Genomic DNA, 18183 nt, shown 5'->3' with positions numbered 1-18183 from the left:
TCTTGATCTAGAGAAAATGGTTTGTAATTTTGGTTTAACTCAAAAAAATCTCAAGTTTTATTAGAAGTGAAAATTGATCATTTCTTAGCTTTTGTTGTCCTTTAATCCTGACTGGAACTCAGTTAATCTTAAAAATGAGCATCTGAACGCCAGCAAAGAGTTAATAAATGAAGCCCAGCACCTAACAGCAAATATTAAAAATTAGCACCAACACGTTAGCATCAAACGAGAGAAGCTGACAGAATGTTCAACATCCCAGTTGGATGAAATTAACACCTCAGAACTGTGAGGTGCAGAGGATTCATGAATCAGCTCTGAAAGACGAGGCAGAGTTCAACAACCTGCCGTTAAAATCTCTGCCTTTCACAGGACAAGGAGGTATGAATATTTATGACCTCGTGCTTCCACTGTGTAGTTTAGTTTAAACCAGCGGTGTCCAAAGTGTGGCCCGGGGGCCATCAGAGGCTCTTGGGAAGATCATCTGTGGCCGCAATCCAAGAAAAGACTAGATTTATTTCACTAGATACGCTTAAAACAAATTCAAATTACAAATAATAAGCAAACAAAAATGTGTGATTTTAATTTAGTTAGTATTGTTACTTTAGTTTTTTAGGCACAACCACTCAGAGGAACAAGTTGTGTGAGAGTTTGGGTGCCTATCATGATTTATGTAATATTACAGAATAAGGTACAATTTGGAACTAAGTTAAAGGACAATTTCAATTTTTTTAAAAAAATTACCATTTCTTTATATGACAAACACTAAGGAAACAAAATACAAGAATAAAGTTGTACAAGAAAAAAGTTTAAAAATTAAGACAATAAAATCATAATAACACGAGAAAAAAGTCAAAATATGACGTTAGTGTTGAAATATTGCAACTTTAATTTTATTTCAACTCTATTGTCAGATTACTTTATTCACATACTATTATGACTTTATTATCATATTAAGACTTAATTCTCATTTATTTTTACTTTATTCTTGTATCACTTTTTTCTCTTAATGACTTTATTCTCATATTATCACAATTTATTCTTGTATTATTTCGACTTTGTTCTCGATGTTACTATAACTTTGTTCTAGTAATTTTGTAACTTTATTCTCTTTTTTTTATTTTTATTTTTTCTTAGAATGCCCTTATTACTCCATTGGTAAGGCAGATGGATTATGCATAATTCACATTTTGCCATTTTTGTGGTAAATGTTTTTTGGTGTGGATTCTTAAGTAAAATTCTATGGGCGTTACCTAGCAACCACAGCAGAGTTCCGCCTGTTACCTAGCAACCCCAGCAGAGCTCCAGCACATTTGGTTGGTTAATTTTACAGCTGTGTAAGCTGTAAAATGGCTGCTGGAAAAGACAAGTGTTTTGTTTTTTATTGTCCAGAAACATTATCTTATTTTTGGTTCTGTATCATTCATTCATAACAACATGATAACATTTTTCCCCTCCAAAGTGGGACAAAAATCTTGAAACTCTCCACTGAAGACCTGCTGCTGTGGGAGGAACATTCACGGCTCCTGTTCTTGGCATCGACTCGCCAGGATACCCCTCAGTATTTTTAGTTCACCTCTTACAGGTCGATGGTTTATTTTGGGCGAACATCAGGGATTTCTGATTATTAGCAAAATGTTTCACCAGTGAAATGATTCACAGGGTTAATCAGTTTAACCATAATGTATTGTCTTTGAAAGTCATTTAATAAGGTTAATTCCTCAAGAGTGAAGCGTTTCTCTGACACATCAGCTCAGATGAGCCTAGATACAAACACACACACCCACACACACACACACACACACACACGTATCTGTGTATATATTCTATATTTCTTCCTTCCTCATTACTTTGTTCTATCCTGCATAGACGTTCCAGGGGAGGCTCATAATAAGTTAGCTAATTAGCCCTGGTTCTTAGGGAATCCATTCATCCATTAATGTAAGTCATACTGGGACAGACGTGTGTGTGTGTGTGTGTGTGTGTGTGTGTGTGTGTGTGTGTGTGTGTGCGTGTGTGTGTGTGTGTGTGTGTGTGCCTGTGGTTATTGCTAATACTTTCAGCTTTGAGCTCTGAATACAGAAACTACACTGACCTTCACTTTCAGGGTGTTTTCAGACATGATAGTCCAGTAGATTTGATTTAATTTGGGACCAAAACAGCTACATTTGTTACATTTTCAGCTGCTGCGGTTCACTTTCATACTGCACTGAGTCAAACCAACCAAACTATCTGAAAAACCTGTTCCCCTCCTCACCTGTGGGGGCGCTGCATTAAAAAACACAGAAGGAAACGAAGAAGCCATTGAGCGCAACTTCCTTCTTTGGAAAAATGAAAACAAAAATGGTAGTGTTTGGTTTTTTTTCTTGCTAGCGCTAAGCTAGCATGTTTGTTTTGGTTGTATTTACCCAGAATGCCCTGCGCTGAAGTCCCCTTCCACCTCACAGAGCAGCCCTCCCCCACTCAACTCCTTCAGACTAGCCAGCAGCAGTTAGCGAACACCTGGTGGAACTGCAGCATGTATTAAGATGACTATAGAAGCTACTTCTCAGTGAAATGCTGGTAAAATTGTTGCTGAGGAGCCATATTGTGATGATTTCCTGAAGGCGAAGTTTTTAAAGAGACAGGCTCAATTTCTTGACATTAAATCAGAATGTAAAAAATACGTATATGTAAGAGCCATATGATTGAAATAAGCAATTAGTGATGTGGCAGGAGCTCACGGTTTTGACACTTGGGTGGTGGGAGTGTCCAGGTGGGCGTGTCCAGACGGGCGTGTCCAGGTGGGCGTGGCTTTTCACTAAGGTATGAATGGGAGCCAAACCTGCGCGCCGGTTTAGTATGTATGAGGACGCCGGTGGTGGTCGTCATTTCTGTTGACTGTGCTGTAATGTCGCTTATTGTTGGCACCATTGTATGGTGTAGCCTGGTCAGGATGTGTCGGTCGGTCTTGGTAAAGTCTGAAGTATGGCTGTCAAAGTGGAATAAATTGATGATTGCAACAACCTGAAGAGACCTGGAGTGTGTTGAAGCAGTTTGAAATTCACCGCGTTAATCCAGTGTGGCTCTACAACACCGTTAGTTTGCCGCACATTTAGTATATATTGCGTTTTTTACAACTGAAGGTAACATGGTTACTTGATTGAGCTTTAAAATGGCACTACTAAAGATTATTCGACTGCTTAATTTCAGTTTGCATGCTCTCCTTGTGAGTGGATAGTTTTCTTTCTGGGTACTCTGCCTTATACAAAAACATGACTGTCAAGTTATTTATTTGTTTTAAATTGTGTTCACATTAACAACCTCCAACACCGAAAAGAAGATGCAGACATGAAAAATAAAGAAGTTTGACCATAAAGATAAATCATCTTAAAGATTCTCATACCATGAAGGAAAACATAATCTGTGGGGAAGTTAATGTGACCAGAACTAAAGTCATGGTGAAAACCTGTGCGAAAGTTCAAGTGTATTAAGTAACGCGCTCGCTCCAGAAACAAGAGCCACGCGTGGAGTGGGCTGCCCATGTTTATGCTAGTGGGCGTGTTGCCTCCGTGTTCTGGAAATTTACATTTTGACAACACGCAGTGACGACGTCGGATTTCTCCTCCTTCCCCGTCCGGATCTTCCCTTAAAGCCGCCGGTTCGGGCGCTGCAAGGCGTAAAGCGCGCAGCGTGTTCTTGGAAACGTCTTGGGAGGTTTACGCACGACGCCACGCCACGCAGCTGGAGCCGAAGCGGGACGCAGTTTAGTTCAGAAACCTCCTCTTTCCTTTCGCATCTGCTTATTTCCTCTCGGATGTTTCTTTCTTCCTCCTCCTGTGTCACTCGGTTCTGGATGACTTCGCTGTGACTGTTTCGGGTTGGGGGAGTGGAAACGAGCTTTCCACTCTGAAGGGCAGCAGCGTTTTTTCTAACAGAGCACACAGAAAGACAGGATGATCCCACCGGCGAACGCAGTTCAGGACGACAGCGGAGGCAAAGAGGACGAGCAGGACCAGGATGAAGCTCTACAATCCCCGACGATGAGCGCCAGCCAGCAGGAAACCAAGGTCTGCCCTGGAAATCATATATTCCCAATCAACTCTCGAGTTTTAACAGGATGCAAGTCTTAGAAACAAGAAACTTCGGTCAAATCAGCTAAACAGCAACAGTAGTTTCAAAGTAGTTCTAAAATCAATCAGAGAGGGATTATGTTAGGATATTTACAGTTTCACCCTGACAGAGACATAATGACGTACATATCGGTGAACAATAATCAGAAATGTTATTATTTACTAGAGAACCAGATGAAAATGCACCAACCTGGCCATCTTAGGAATCAGCAAAAATGGTTTCAAATCGACTTATTTTGATTTAAATCTGAATTTAAGAGAGCAAAAAACCGATTCCGCTCAGTTATTGTTTATTAACTGTTAATGTTTTGAAGGAGCTAAAATGGAGAGTGCATAACTGCACTTTTAGAAGTAAAATCTCTCTGCAGCAGTTCTCTGTTTGGATCGCTCATATCACATAAATGTGAAGGACTCTTCATTCCAACCTTAAAGTCCAAGATGATGGACTTTAAGTTTCCACCAGGTTAAAGTCTAGACTTGGACTGTTGCAGCACTTTGGTTGTTTTTCTGCAGCTGTTCTAGATTCCAGTCTGGGTTTGTTGTCATTGTCCTGTTGATGCTCCAGTTTGGGTCAAGCTTCATAACTCAGAGGAATTTATCTCTAAAATGTAAGGATGAAAAGATTAATTGGATTATTCGTGATTAATTTATTACTAAAATAATCATCAACTAACTTAATAATCATTAATCAATGACTAGATTAAACAGACTTTTAAAAAGGCAATTTGCTGAAAGAACAACATATTCAAACCAGTAATTATGTAAATAAGTTGAAGTCCTCAAGTGACAGTTTTAGCTTCACCTGGTTCAAATTATGTACAATTCTCCAATTATTAATTGGTTAATTGAAAACGTAGCTCTTCACTGCACTGATGTTAAGTAACACAGAAAAGGTGTAAGTAAGCATTTAATTTGTATTTTTTTAGCTGCAGATGCATCATAAAAATCTGCATGTATACCCTGAAGGAATTAGCTTTACGTTATTAGCATTAATGTTACTGCATTTTAGATATTTTTTTTCTTTTGAAGAAAAAGAGATGTAATTGTTTATTAGCACTTTTAAACATGTTTCTAAACATTGTATAAAATAAGCTTAAGCCATTTTGCTAATTAATCAATTAATTGCTAGAACAATCAAATATTTTCTTGCACAATTTATCAACTATTAAAATGTGTTATGTGACAGCCCTACTAATGATCTGCTAGTTGGTGCTTTTAAATAGCAGCACCTGCTTGTTTCACGTTTGAGAAAGCAGCAGGGTGGACATTAACGAGCTTCACCATGTTTAAGAAATCATGACTGAGGGTGTGTGCATGCTTGAAATTAGATGTTAGAAAAACACTGGTTCATTTCAAAAAGAACCCCCTTCATAGTTCTAGTAATTGTCAATTAATGGTTTATTAGGTTAAAATTTGTTCCAATAGATTAACTAATAACGTTAGACCTTCTTTCAGTTTTGTAGTTTGGGCTGGTCATCCTTAATCGGAGCCACAAAGATGGCGGCCAAACCAGAACGGAAAGGAGAACCAGTCCAAACAGAATCCGGTTTGGGAGGCAAAATGCACTTCATGCGATTCAGTTTTGAAATGTAAACATTCACAATTTCCTTAAGTTTCACCTTAACTTTCATTCAGCTGAGAAGCTGATGGAGCAGCTTCTCATTAACTGATAACGACCACTTTGACCTTCATTTAGAGTTGTAGTTTGGCCGCCATCCAGCAGGGGCGCCGCTGGTCACCCTTAAGCGGAGCCAGCGATTCACAAACAGAAATGGCGGACGGCCACACTAAAGCTGACGAGTAACGGTCCAAACACAGTCCGGTTTGGAGTTCAAAATGCACATTATGCGGTTCTGTTTAAAAATATAAACTCTCACAAGTTCCTCAAATTTGACCTGAAATCGCGGTTCATCCAGCCGAGCTGCATCTCGGAGCTGTTTCAACTTTTCATTTAAAAACTTACTGGGTTGCTACGAAGCTGAGCGCTTCATGGAGAAAAGCTTCAACACCACAAACAGTAATTCTTTGTCTTTTACGTATTTTATTCTTTACACCTTTTAATTATTTATTTTTATTCAGCTACTTAAGAAGTTCCCATTTAGTTATATTTTATAATTTTATTATTCTGTTTATTCAGTCAGTTTTCTAACAAAATGATTTCTGACAAAATGATGCTAAAATTTAATGATGTTTTTGTTAAATTCAGCATATTATGAAAAAACTATTTCTTTATGCTAGACGGTCGGCCCTTTAGATACAAGAGAAAATGGCTGTTTATCAATCTAAGATTACTCAACTTTAGATTAACTGATCAATTGACACCTTGCAACTTTACACTGCAAAAACACAAAATCTTATAAAGTATTTTTAGTCTTGTTTCAAGTGGAAATATCTGAATACACTTGGAATAAGACAAAACTTACTTGTGGATGACCTTTTAGCAAGACATAGGAGCTTATTTTCAATAAATAATTTCTTAATTTTTATTAAAAAACCTACAAATTATTTCACTTATGTCGTGTGGAAAAGTGTTTAGCTATAAGTGAAATAATTTCCCAGTGGAACAAGAACTTTTCCATCAACATTGAAGAATCAAATGGACTTTAAGTCTGAAAAGTTACTTTAAGTTCATTTTTCTTATTTCAAGTGTTCTTAGATATTTACACTAGATATAAATACTTGGTTAAATCTTGTTTTTACAGTGTAAGAGTGAGCCAGGTAAGTTACAAAACTCATTTTAACCCATTTTATCTTACTTTATATAATTATTGTTTTTTGCATTCTGTTTTATTGAATCAACAAGTTAGAAGGAGTTTCCTGAATAAATTAGAGTAAAAAGTGATTAATTTTGGCTCTAATAATTGTGGCTAACCTAAAGTAGTTTTGCACTTTCTGCTTGTTCCTGATGGAAGCTGAGCAGCAGAGATTTATAGCTGCCTCTGGCGTTGTCTATGTGGGTCACATGTTGGCCGGCCTCCTACAATTAGCAGCACATTATTGGACTGTAGTCGTCCGCTCTTCTCTTCTCCTCTCCTGTCCCAAAAACTCCCACACAGGACCCAGCAGGCCGGCTCTCGCTCTAAATGTCAGAAAGCTGGTCTAGTTTAGCTTCACCTGTACTGACAGTTTAAATCTGAATCAAAACGAGCTGCAGTGCCACACCGGACGCTTTGTTGATAGAAAAAGTAGAAAAGTTCCCTAGTAGTAAAGCTGTGTCTGTGTTTTCATTCCTCCTTTTAAGAATACTGTGAGACCTGAGCACCAGAAGCGCAAGGTGAGCCTCCACTCCTGTGTAAACTCAGCTGATTTTAGGCCTTCGTTATATAAAAGCATACCTGCATGCACATGTATAGATAAAAACTTTTAGTGCTTTTAAAGTAAAATCACTTTAAGGAATCCAGTTAAATCCATCATCACCCATACTTATAGCTGGCACTTCTTCTTCTGCATGTGATTAAGATTTGAATCTTCAGCAGTGAGTAGCAGCTGCGGTTTGTTTAACCCTTCCTGCTTTATGATGGCTCCCATAAACCTGATGCATGAGCTGCATGCACACATTTCCCTCACCGCTCTGTATTTGTTGCAGCAGCAAAAAGAAGACGGATGATAAAATTACACAAATAATGTTTAATCCACCAACTGCATCACCAGAAAGGTTGGGAAGTTTTCAAAATGAAAGAAAATGAGCCTTTAAATTGACTTAAAAATCAAAAGCGTCGCAAAAACTGTTTGTTTTTTTTAAAGGATTTAGTTTTTTAGCTCTGATTGTATTAATTTGAAATGTGTTTATTTAGAAGAAACATTTGAACCGAGTCAGATCAAGATAGATATTAAAGTTTTGTTCTCAATAAAACAACTTCTTGTAATTTTATAATTTTATAATCCAGAAGGATTGATGAAAATGTAATTGACTTTTTGAAAATATTTTTTCAGCATTTGTCATTTATTTTCTTGGTAAAGAAAGCAATAAAAAAAAAATCTGGCTGTGTTATGAAGAAAATCAGAGATTTATTTTGAGCCGTTTTGCCCAGGACACATTTTTCACATTTTGTCCCAACAAAACCACAAATTTCCATGTTTATTTATTGTGTCTGGCAGGGAGGAAGTTATAAAAATGATCTTAGTTGTGCATTAAACGTTTGGCGAAACACTAACACTGATCACCTGGACTCACCCTTTCCTGAGTGAAACATGGTGGTGGCAGCATCATGCTTATGATTACATTTTTAACTGTACATATTTTAATGCATTTGTAATAATGATATTAAATTAAATATTTGATTGGAAATCACTGAAACTGAATCGCATCACAAACGTTTCACTTCAGTGATATTCATAAATCTTGATCCATTTTTTGTTTTTAAATATCTTTAATATTAAAAAATGATGCCTGACCTTTACAGCTTTAGCAGCAACTTTCACTCTACAAAGTTTTTTATTTTTTAGCAGTTATGAGGCACTGTAGCGAAACATGAAACTGCTACTCAGCATGTTGTTGCTAGGTAACCAAAGAATGAGTCAGTTGCTAGGTAACCAAAGAATGAGTCAGTTGCTAGGTAACCAAAGAATGAGTCAGTTGCTAGGTAACCAAAGAATGAGTCAGTTGCTAGGTAACCAAAGAATGAGTCAGTTAGTTGATTCCACCTGTTTGGCTCTAGAAGGGAGTTCAGTGAAAATATGTTGAATATTCTATCAGATTTATTATCTGTTAATATTGATCAGGTGTCTATCACAATATTTATTGTTATTGATTTATTGTCCAGCCCTACATTTCTGAGAGCTGGTGGCAAAAACGCTGAAAAACCGCAACATTTGCTTCTGCATCAGCTCAACACCCACAACAAACCCTAATGCATGACTTTTCCACTTGCCTGTATTTCCTTTATCACTTCTGAAACATAGAAAAGTCTGAATATCAAAATAAATTCAGATTTATCCAGATTTATCACTGCAAAAAAAAAAGATCTTGCCAAATATTTTTGATCCAGTTTCTAGTGAAAATATCTTCCTCACTTGAATGAAGACAAACTAAGTTGTCAGCAAGATTTTGGACTTTGTTTTAAGTTCTTTAATATTGATGAAAAAGTACAAGTTTCATTGGCTGATTATTTAACTTTTAACAATTTAAAGTGCCTTGTTGTTCGTGGAAATAATCTGCCAATGAAGCTAGAAGTTTTTCATCAGTTAAAGAATTACTGACTCAGTATAATTTTCTAAAACTTATTTTTAATTTGGTTTTGTCTCAATTCAAGTGTTCTAAGATATTTGATCTAGAAATTAGACCATAAATACTTGGTAAATTGTTGTAATCTTGCGTCATTTCTGAGCTTCTCAAAGGTCAAATGCCACTAATGCAACGTTAGCTTGTTGCTTTTGCCCACAGAAATATTATTTACAGTTTTTAGGAGCTGATATGCAAAATGATGAGCTGCTTTTCATGCTCAAATGTGACATTTGCCTTTTGTCTTTACTGGCGCCAGATTCTACATCTATTCATATTTATTTTATAAATACGACAGCAATGCTAGCAGGACTGAAACCGCTTTAAGGTTTTGAAGGATTTCAGAGAATTTCCCAGCTTTTCTGTAAATGAGGTTTATTTTCAGAAGTAATTTAATGTAACATGGAGGTATTTCTGTTTGCTTGTGAAAGTGTGTGTGGGAGGTAACAGGAGAGAAAGGCTGTAAATTGATTGTTTCCAGAGTGACCCAGGGAATTGATTCGCTGTGGCCCAGCTGCAGTGACTCAGAACGATTTGCAGAGCCGTGATCAGGAAAAATGACAAGCAAAACCAGCGTGTGCACAATGTGTTAATTCAGCGAGCAGCGCTGCAGTTTCAGCCTTCGTGTTTTGGATGAACTGCATGTGAACGCAGAAGAAGACGCTCACGGTGCCCTGTAAAGGTCTCCACCCTTTAACTTTTACCCATTTTGGTGCAGTGAAACCACAGCGCTTCGTTTTCCAACAGTCTTTCACTGTGATGAGGGACTTCTGGGGCATCGCCATCAGATTTATAAATCTAGAGAATAAAACAATGGCACTTTTTCTTTTTGAAGCAGCTGAAGCTCAAGTGGAGCATCTGGGAACTTTAGTTTTCAAGTCTTGCCACAGATTCTCAGATGGACTCTAACAAAATAAATCTGCTGATAAACATCCCATAACTGCCCAGCAAACTGTGGTTTTAGTTAAAACTAGTTTAAAGTTGACCAGAAATTTCAAAATATGCCTTGCTAATTATTTGTCATTGGAAGACATTTTTAACAATATCTAAACACCAACTATAAGGTCTAAAAAATACAATTAAAGTAACTGTTGTGTGAAATAGACTTTTTTTTAGCTTAACATCATGTTATAATTTTATTCCCCCATCAGAAACAAGTCTGGAGTGTAGATTTGATTCTTTCATGCATGTTTGAGAAATCTTTTAATTTCCATGGCAACCATGTGCAGAACGCCTGGGTGGACGTAGCCCCGCCTTCCACAGCAAAGCTCCTCCTCAGAGCTGCAGCTTCTGCCTCGTAGAGCTGCTCCTTTAGACTAGCCAGCAGCAATTAGCAAACACCTGTCTGAACCACGCATCTGCTGAGGTCATGGTTCTTCCTTCTCAGTGAAATGCTGATAAAATCTTGGTTAAAGGGTTAATAAATGAGCCGAGTTATAGTGACTTCCTGAAGGGTTACAGAAAGAGCAGGAATAAGACAGTTGCTCTAGAAACGAGACCAAAGATATTTGGTAAAATCTTGTCTTTCTGCTGTGTAAATAAGCAAATTTATTTTCAAAATGTCAAATTGAGCAATCATCAATCAATCAGTGAAGTTTATTTGAATAGCACATTTCAGCAGCAAGGCAGCTCAAAGTGCTTTATTTCATAAAAACACAAAAATATGAAGTCAGAAAAGACACCATAAAGTCAACAAAACCAGTAACAAGCAGTAACCATTACCTGGTTACTGGAAGCTCAGCCCCTTTTGGGGTCGATTATTAATACAAACCTGCTCTACCTTTTCATCTTCTCTCGTCTTCCAGCTGCAGAGACTCAAACGCTCGCTTTCCTTCAAGACGAAGAGCATCCGCAGCAAGAGCGCCGACAACTTCTTCCGGAACAGCAGCGAGAACAAGACGGAGCTCCTGTCGGATGTGAGCAGCAGCACGGGCCATCTCTGCAACATCGGGATGGCCCCGCCGCACACCGCCAGCCTGCAGATCCCGCCGGTCCCGCCCGCCATCCCCTCCGCCCCGCCGCCAACGTCGCGCTCGCAGGCGCGCAACCCGCTGCAGGTGGACTCGGCGGGACACTGCTTCATGGAGCACATCTTCAAGAAGCCCACGTTCTGCGACGTCTGCAACCACATGATAGTAGGTATGGTTGGAACGCCGCCCTCTGCTGACGTGATCCGTGTTTCAGAGACGTGAGATCAGGAGAGGAAGGAAAACTATCAGGCTTCCTCAAACAGGTTAGCATAGGTTAAAGGGCAACAACAGAACATGTTCACTACAAGTTATGATTTTATTCTTCTGCCTTTACATCCATGGACTTTGTGGCTGACAGCCATGTTGCTATGGAGTTGCTATGACAACAGTAAACAAGCCATAAGCTTAGAGCGACCTCTCGCCTTGTTCCGAACTCGCAAAATGAATCAATTAATGGCATCATAATTAAAACTAACTCAATGATTTATTGTTTTTCTCTCGTTCTTTCTACCAAAACCTGGAGGACAGAAAAAACAGTTTTGTTTAAGGAGACTTCATGATTCATTTTATTTGTTGTTTCTGTTGTTTTGTTTATTTGTGATGGATTTTAAAATGTCTTCCAGTTCTAGTGTTCAATGTTCATCAGAACTTAAAGTTCATTGGTCTTTGAGAATGTGTTCTTGCATTATTATTACCATTATGTTGCTTGAAAATGGTCTCCAAACAACAATAATAATGTCTATCGCAATAACTTATGGCACAATTTATTGTCCAGCAAAATTTGTTATTTAGACCGACGCAGGTGAAAATGGCTCCAAGAAGAGGCACAAACAACCGTACGTCTTTGAAAAGCAGAAGTGGAGCCTTCTGCAAAACCAACAAGAATGCAGCAAGTGGTTTCCAGATGTTGAGTCAACAACAAAAGACTAGTTTTTTCCAGCAGCCATTATACAGCGATAAAACCACCTGACCAAAAGTTCTGGAATTCTGCTTGGGTTGCTAGGTAACGGGCGGAGTCATCCCGCGTTGCTAGGTAACGGTGCCTGCAGATTTGTGACGTCACATTCTGGAGGTTTGCTCCTTTTCCAGACACCAGAAAACATTAACATGTTCCTCCTAAACATTTACAAAAAAAACAGCTGAGTGTTTTTTTTCCTCAGCTTTACATTCACTTTCTAACAGAAGATATTTGATAAATGAGAGAACTGCAGCTCAGTCTGACAGATTATTCAGCCCAATCTGAGTCCAGTCCCTCCGTCTGTCCTTCCCTGGTCAGTTGGTCCCAGTTCTCTGGCAGCAGATATTCTTATAATCCATGAATATTGATGGGCATCATGTCAGGAACACATGACTGCATAAAACCAGCACTGAAAGGTAAAGAGACGTGTAAATGTCTCTTTACCTTCCACTCTGAAAACAGCCTTTAGATAGAAAGTTTCATTTGTGGAATTAATGATCATATTAACCAAATGCTGTGGTTACAATATTAAATATCATCATTTATTCTAGCTGATAAACGGACCCTTGGGTTTGAATTGTTCCGTCTCTTAAACAAAAGATTGATGGGCTTGGTGATTATTTCATTTTTCACTTATTCACTTTTATTCAATATTTCAAATACAATAAAATATTTTAGGGCTTCAAAGGAAAAAAATAAAATGCATTTCCTGTAGTGACCTTGAACCAGAGGAAACAAAAAGTGCCTCTTGAGTAAAAGATGTTTATAGATAAAGATGTTTTTATATGTGTTTATTTTGTTCAGCTTTAGCTTCATTAGGTTCTGCTTTGACTCTATATGATCCAGTTAACTAATAAATTCTAAACTAGTTGATGTTTCTTTCAGGACAATACAATTTTATTTCCAGTTTACTTTAAAACAACAGTCTTGGCCAAAGTGCTGTACACTGAAACACATAAAACAGACAATTAATAATTGATTAATTGAGATAATCTGATTAATGGTGACTAATCGATTTCTTGTTCCAGCCCTGATGATTGCAGTTTCTTCACAACCGTCTTCACCTCCAGTTCAAACATATTTAACGTTTTAAACGCTCAGAGAAAGGAACAGTTCTGGTGTTTATTATCTCAGGTCAGCATAAAAGTTTCCTAACGAGAAAATATTTGACTTCCTGTTCCTGAGTTTCCTCAGAGACAGACTAACATCTTAATCCTAAAAGGTTTCCGTTCTTACAGATCCGCTGACCAGGCTGTGAAACACGAGCTGCTCGTTAAAGGACATAATTACTTGATCTAATTTGAGGTGAAAAATGTGCATTGCTTTCCGCTGCTGCTGCTGATGTTGTGATCTGTGAACCAATGGAGATTTTTACTTTCTTTACTTTTCTTAATCTGTGGATGTCGACTGAAACCAAACAGCAGGTGAAGCTGCAGTTCTTCCTAAAACATTCATGCAGACAAAAACTTTTTCTTTCTTAAATGCATTTATATTTATCTTAAATATATTATATTTATATTTTTGTACAGTTTTGTCTTCATTACCCGTGTTAGTTTGTTCTTCTTGGTACATTCCACTTAACGATTATTTGATTGCTAAATTTGTTGACAATTCTGTCAATAATTGATTAACCACAATTAATCCAATTAATTGTTTTAGATTTAAACATTTTAGTGATCTACTGAACCTTTATAAAGTTTTAACATGGATTTCACAAAAAAGCAAGCAAAGAAAATGAAGTTATATTTTACCTATTTTTTAAAAATTGTTTGCTATTTATGATACAGATGTGCAAGTCCTGTAATCCTGGCAAACAGTTCTGCAGAACCAGAGACTGGTTGTGTTTCCAGATCATATATTTGTGCAATTTGACATTTTGAAAGTTAAGTTTCTTAATGGAAATGCTCCAAATTCAAAACACTGTTTTTTTGATAAAAACATTTGGCCTGGGATGAGGTCGTTGCAAAATTACGATAGAAAAACTTTTTTGGCATCAGGAGTCACATGATCAACAACCAGACGTTTCTACTGGTGGAAGTGATGAAGAAGGCGACAGGAAGTAGTTTTAGGCTGATGGAGCTGCATGTTCTTAATGACTTATTGCAAAAACAAACTTATTCAGGTGTGATTTTAAATTGTGTTTCTTATTTAATGGAGTCACTGCAATTGTGAAAATATTTTTTCGACATTAGCAGAATATTGAAAAAGTTTTTCACACATTTGTAATGGAAAAGCAGCTAATCTTACATTGTTAAACATTGGATTAGATCATCTTCAATCCCCTCTGCTCACCTCTGCATGGCTACATTTTCACACAGACATGAACACTGAGGGCATCTGGGAAAATCTTCTCCAGGTTTTCTGGCTGGAAGTGGGTTGTTGGTTTACTTCTAAACCGTTTTCCCTCCATTTTGTTTGCATCAGGAACAACAGCCAAGCACGTGGTGTTCCTGGCAGGAAACACGGCGAAGCATGGCCTGCGCTGTAAAGCCTGCAAGATGAGCCTGCACCACAAATGTGAGAACGGAGTCGGCCAGCAGCGTTGCATGGGGAAACTGGTGAGACGCAGACCGCACGGCGCATCGGGCACTTTTACCAGTTTGGGCGTCTGTGAGGGAAGTCAGTCAGCACAGCAACAGCAACCAAAACAGACACGTTGAAATATGAAAAGTGTCTCTTTCCCACCAGAATGTGCTGATTCAGAAATCACACTTTATGTGTCAGTGTGCCAGCGCATCTGTGACCGCCGTCGTCATCCTCCTCATCATCGTTATATCATCCGTGTTAGATAAGAGCAGCGCAGCTCCCCGTCTGAAAACACAGAGCTCCCCTTCGTCTTCATCATGTCCAGCCCGGGTCATGACCCTTTATTAACGGGTCAGCGTAACCCGTTAAAGACAAACATGGCGGCGCTCCGGCGACCTGTCAGAGGTCATGAGGCAGTTTAATGTGCATGACTTTAAGAAGAAGGCAAAAGGTTTGGAGTCCTGAAATAATGAAGTTTGTCCACAGATGATGGAAAACATTCAGCTAAATAAAAAGTATTCACACCCTTTAAAGCAGCAACTTTTACAAAGAAATGTTTATCCATATCCAGTATATTATGAGACAAATAATCTGTGAAAAGATCGACCTCCTCCAAAAACAAAAACAACCAAGCAGAGCAGGAGGGTCTTAGCGCTGTCAATCAAGCTCATGTATGCCTGGATTATGTGCCAATGGCAGAGAAACAGTTTACCGTTACAGGAGAACTGTTTACCCGTCATCATCTATGCTAACTAGCCTTAGCAAGAGAGGATGATTGACAGCACTAAGCCCCGCCTCCTGACTCTGATTGGTTGTTTATAGTTGGCACTGGGAAAAGGCAGAGAAACAATTTTTTCCCAGATTATCTCATACATACTTTTTTTTCACAGATTACCTGTTATATTGTCACAACATGATGATAACTTGAACAAATGGCTAAAAAAAGACTTAAAATTTTTTAAACAAAAGTTCTGGATCCTTTATTGACCCCAAAGAAAAATTAAATAGATAATAATAATAATTAATAATAATAACTTCAGGGTCGTCATTTCTTTCTAACCCAATAAAACAGAGAGTTTGTTTCTGAAACGACTTGATTGTGTGAAAAGTATATGTTGCTTATTTATAGCAAAAATATGTATAAAATAATAACTGAAATGTAAAACCTCCAGAATGTTGAGTCTCGTTACCTAGCAACCCCAGCTAAGACCCAACCCGTTGCCGAGCAACACCAGGATAGTTCCAGCAGGTTTGGTCAGTTGGGGGCGTGGCCAGTGCTGTGTTAAATGATTAGCTGGAGCAACCTGGTTGAGGAGCAACTTGTTTAGCAACTTATCTGGATTTAAAGTGACAGAGGCCCTAAAACGGCGCCTTCTGGAGGAGATCAATGGGCAGAATGAAAATCTCATCATTTAAAAAATGTAATGAACATGTTCCGTTGTTGCCCACTGATCATACAAACCTGTTTAAGGAAGTATAACCGTCACCTTTAACGCTGCCGTTGAGCACAGCATTCATCTCTGTGGAATCATACATTTCTATTCTTATTGATTCATCAACATGAACCTCACTTTTCACATTTTTACCTATAAAAGAATTCACATCCTCTACTTACTTCATAACTACACAGTTTATCGTGTCACTTTGTCTCATAAAATCCCAATAAACATATTAAAGTCTGTGGCTCAAACTTGACAAAACGTGAAAAACTTCAAGCAGCAGAAATTGTCATGAAGTGTGATGGTGGAAGCGGTGAGGAAACGCAGCAGATCCAGACGAGTTACAGACGAGTTATAGACGAGTTATAGACGAGTTATAGACGAGTTACAGACGAGTTACAGACGAGTTATATGATGAGTTATAGACGAGTTACAGACGAGTTATAGACGAGTTATAGACGAGTTATAGACGAGTTATATGATGAGTTATAGACGAGTTACAGACGAGTTACAGACGAGTTACAGACGAGTTATAGACGAGTTACAGACGAGTTACAGACGAGTTACAGACGAGTTACAGACGAGTTACAGACGAGTTATAGACGAGTTACAGACGAGTTACAGACGAGTTACAGACGAGTTACAGACGAGTTACAGACGAGTTACAGACGAGTTATAGACGAGTTATAGACGAGTTACAGACGAGTTATAGACGAGTTACAGACGAGTTATAGACGAGTTATAGACGAGTTACAGACGAGTTATAGACGAGTTATTGACGAGTTACAGGCGAGTTACAGGCGAGTTACATGACGAGTTACAGACGAGTTACAGACGAGTTACAGACGAGTTACAGACGAGTTATATGACGAGTTACATGACGAGTTACAGACGAGTTACAGACGAGTTACAGACGAGTTACAGACGAGTTATATGACGAGTTATAGACGAGTTATAGACGAGTTATAGACGAGTTATATGACGAGTTACAGACGAGTTACTGGCGAGTTACAGACGAGTTACATGACGAGTTACTGGCGAGTTACAGACGAGTTACAGACGAGTTACAGACGAGTTACATGACGAGTTACAGACGAGTTACAGACGAGTTACAGACGAGTTACAGACGAGTTACAGACGAGTTACATGACGAGTTACATGACGAGTTACATGACGAGTTACAGACGAGTTACAGACGAGTTATATGACGAGTTATATGACGAGTTATAGACGAGTTACAGACGAGTTACAGACGAGTTACAGACGAGTTACAGACGAGTTACAGACGAGTTACATGACGAGTTACATGACGAGTTACATGACGAGTTACAGACGAGTTACAGACGAGTTACAGACGAGTTACATGACGAGTTACATGACGAGTTACAGACGAGTTACAGACGAGTTACAGACGAGTTATATGACGAGTTATAGACGAGTTATATGACGAGTTATATGACGAGTTACAGACGAGTTACAGACGAGTTACAGACGAGTTATATGACGAGTTATAGACGAGTTATATGACGAGTTATATGACGAGTTACAGACGAGTTACATGACGAGTTACATGACGAGTTACTGGCGAGTTATAGACGAGTTATAGACGAGTTATAGACGAGTTATAGACGAGTTACAGACGAGTTATAGACGAGTTATATGATGACGATTTAATGGTGACAATAATCCTGAACAGTCAAGAAACCAGGCACCACGCAGGCTGAGGCTCAACCCTGGTAGCAACAGGAAACACGATGGACCAAACACAGACAGAGCAAACTCACACGAGACGAGGAACCCACAGACACACAGGTGACACTAAATACACAGCAGGGGATCAGGGAACGAGACACACCTGGGAACTAATCAGAGGGAAACTCAGAAACTCAAAATAAACACAGAAAAACACGGATCACAACATAAATACTTACAAGGCAAAATGTAATTTCTTCTTCTGTTG

At 38.5% G+C, this 18183-nt stretch overlaps 1 protein-coding gene and 1 long non-coding RNA gene across 5 annotated transcripts in view; one reads left to right on the top strand and one right to left on the bottom strand.

The window, feature by feature from the left end:
* The first annotated feature begins 3281 nt into the window (after positions 1–3281).
* The window catches only part of stac (SH3 and cysteine rich domain), a 35634-nt gene continuing 20732 nt past the window's right edge, over positions 3282–18183 (top strand). The window contains exons 1-4 of one of the 4 annotated variants that reach the window (XM_044142455.1): positions 3282–4046; positions 7351–7383; positions 11136–11469; positions 14683–14816. In XM_044142455.1, coding sequence (XP_043998390.1) covers positions 3933–4046; positions 7351–7383; positions 11136–11469; positions 14683–14816 — 615 coding nt within the window. In that variant the 5' untranslated portion in view covers positions 3282–3932. Of the gene's footprint in view, positions 4047–5867; positions 6127–7350; positions 7384–11135; positions 11470–14682; positions 14817–18183 lie in introns of those variants that run through there. The other 3 variants (XM_044142453.1, XM_044142454.1, XM_044142456.1) reach the window with 3 other exon arrangements.
* LOC122845910 lies at positions 3977–5870 on the bottom strand. Its single transcript, XR_006373157.1, has 3 exons — positions 5729–5870; positions 4535–4710; positions 3977–4053 (listed from the first exon to the last, which is right to left on the bottom strand). It is a non-coding gene; the product is annotated as an uncharacterized LOC122845910 (long non-coding RNA).

Source organism: Gambusia affinis, linkage group LG16 (genome assembly GCF_019740435.1).
Source record: "Gambusia affinis linkage group LG16, SWU_Gaff_1.0, whole genome shotgun sequence".
Classification (NCBI taxonomy): domain Eukaryota; kingdom Metazoa; phylum Chordata; class Actinopteri; order Cyprinodontiformes; family Poeciliidae; genus Gambusia; species Gambusia affinis.
The sequence above is the reverse complement of the archived record's forward strand: the minus strand, read 5'-3'. Positions and strand labels throughout refer to the sequence as shown.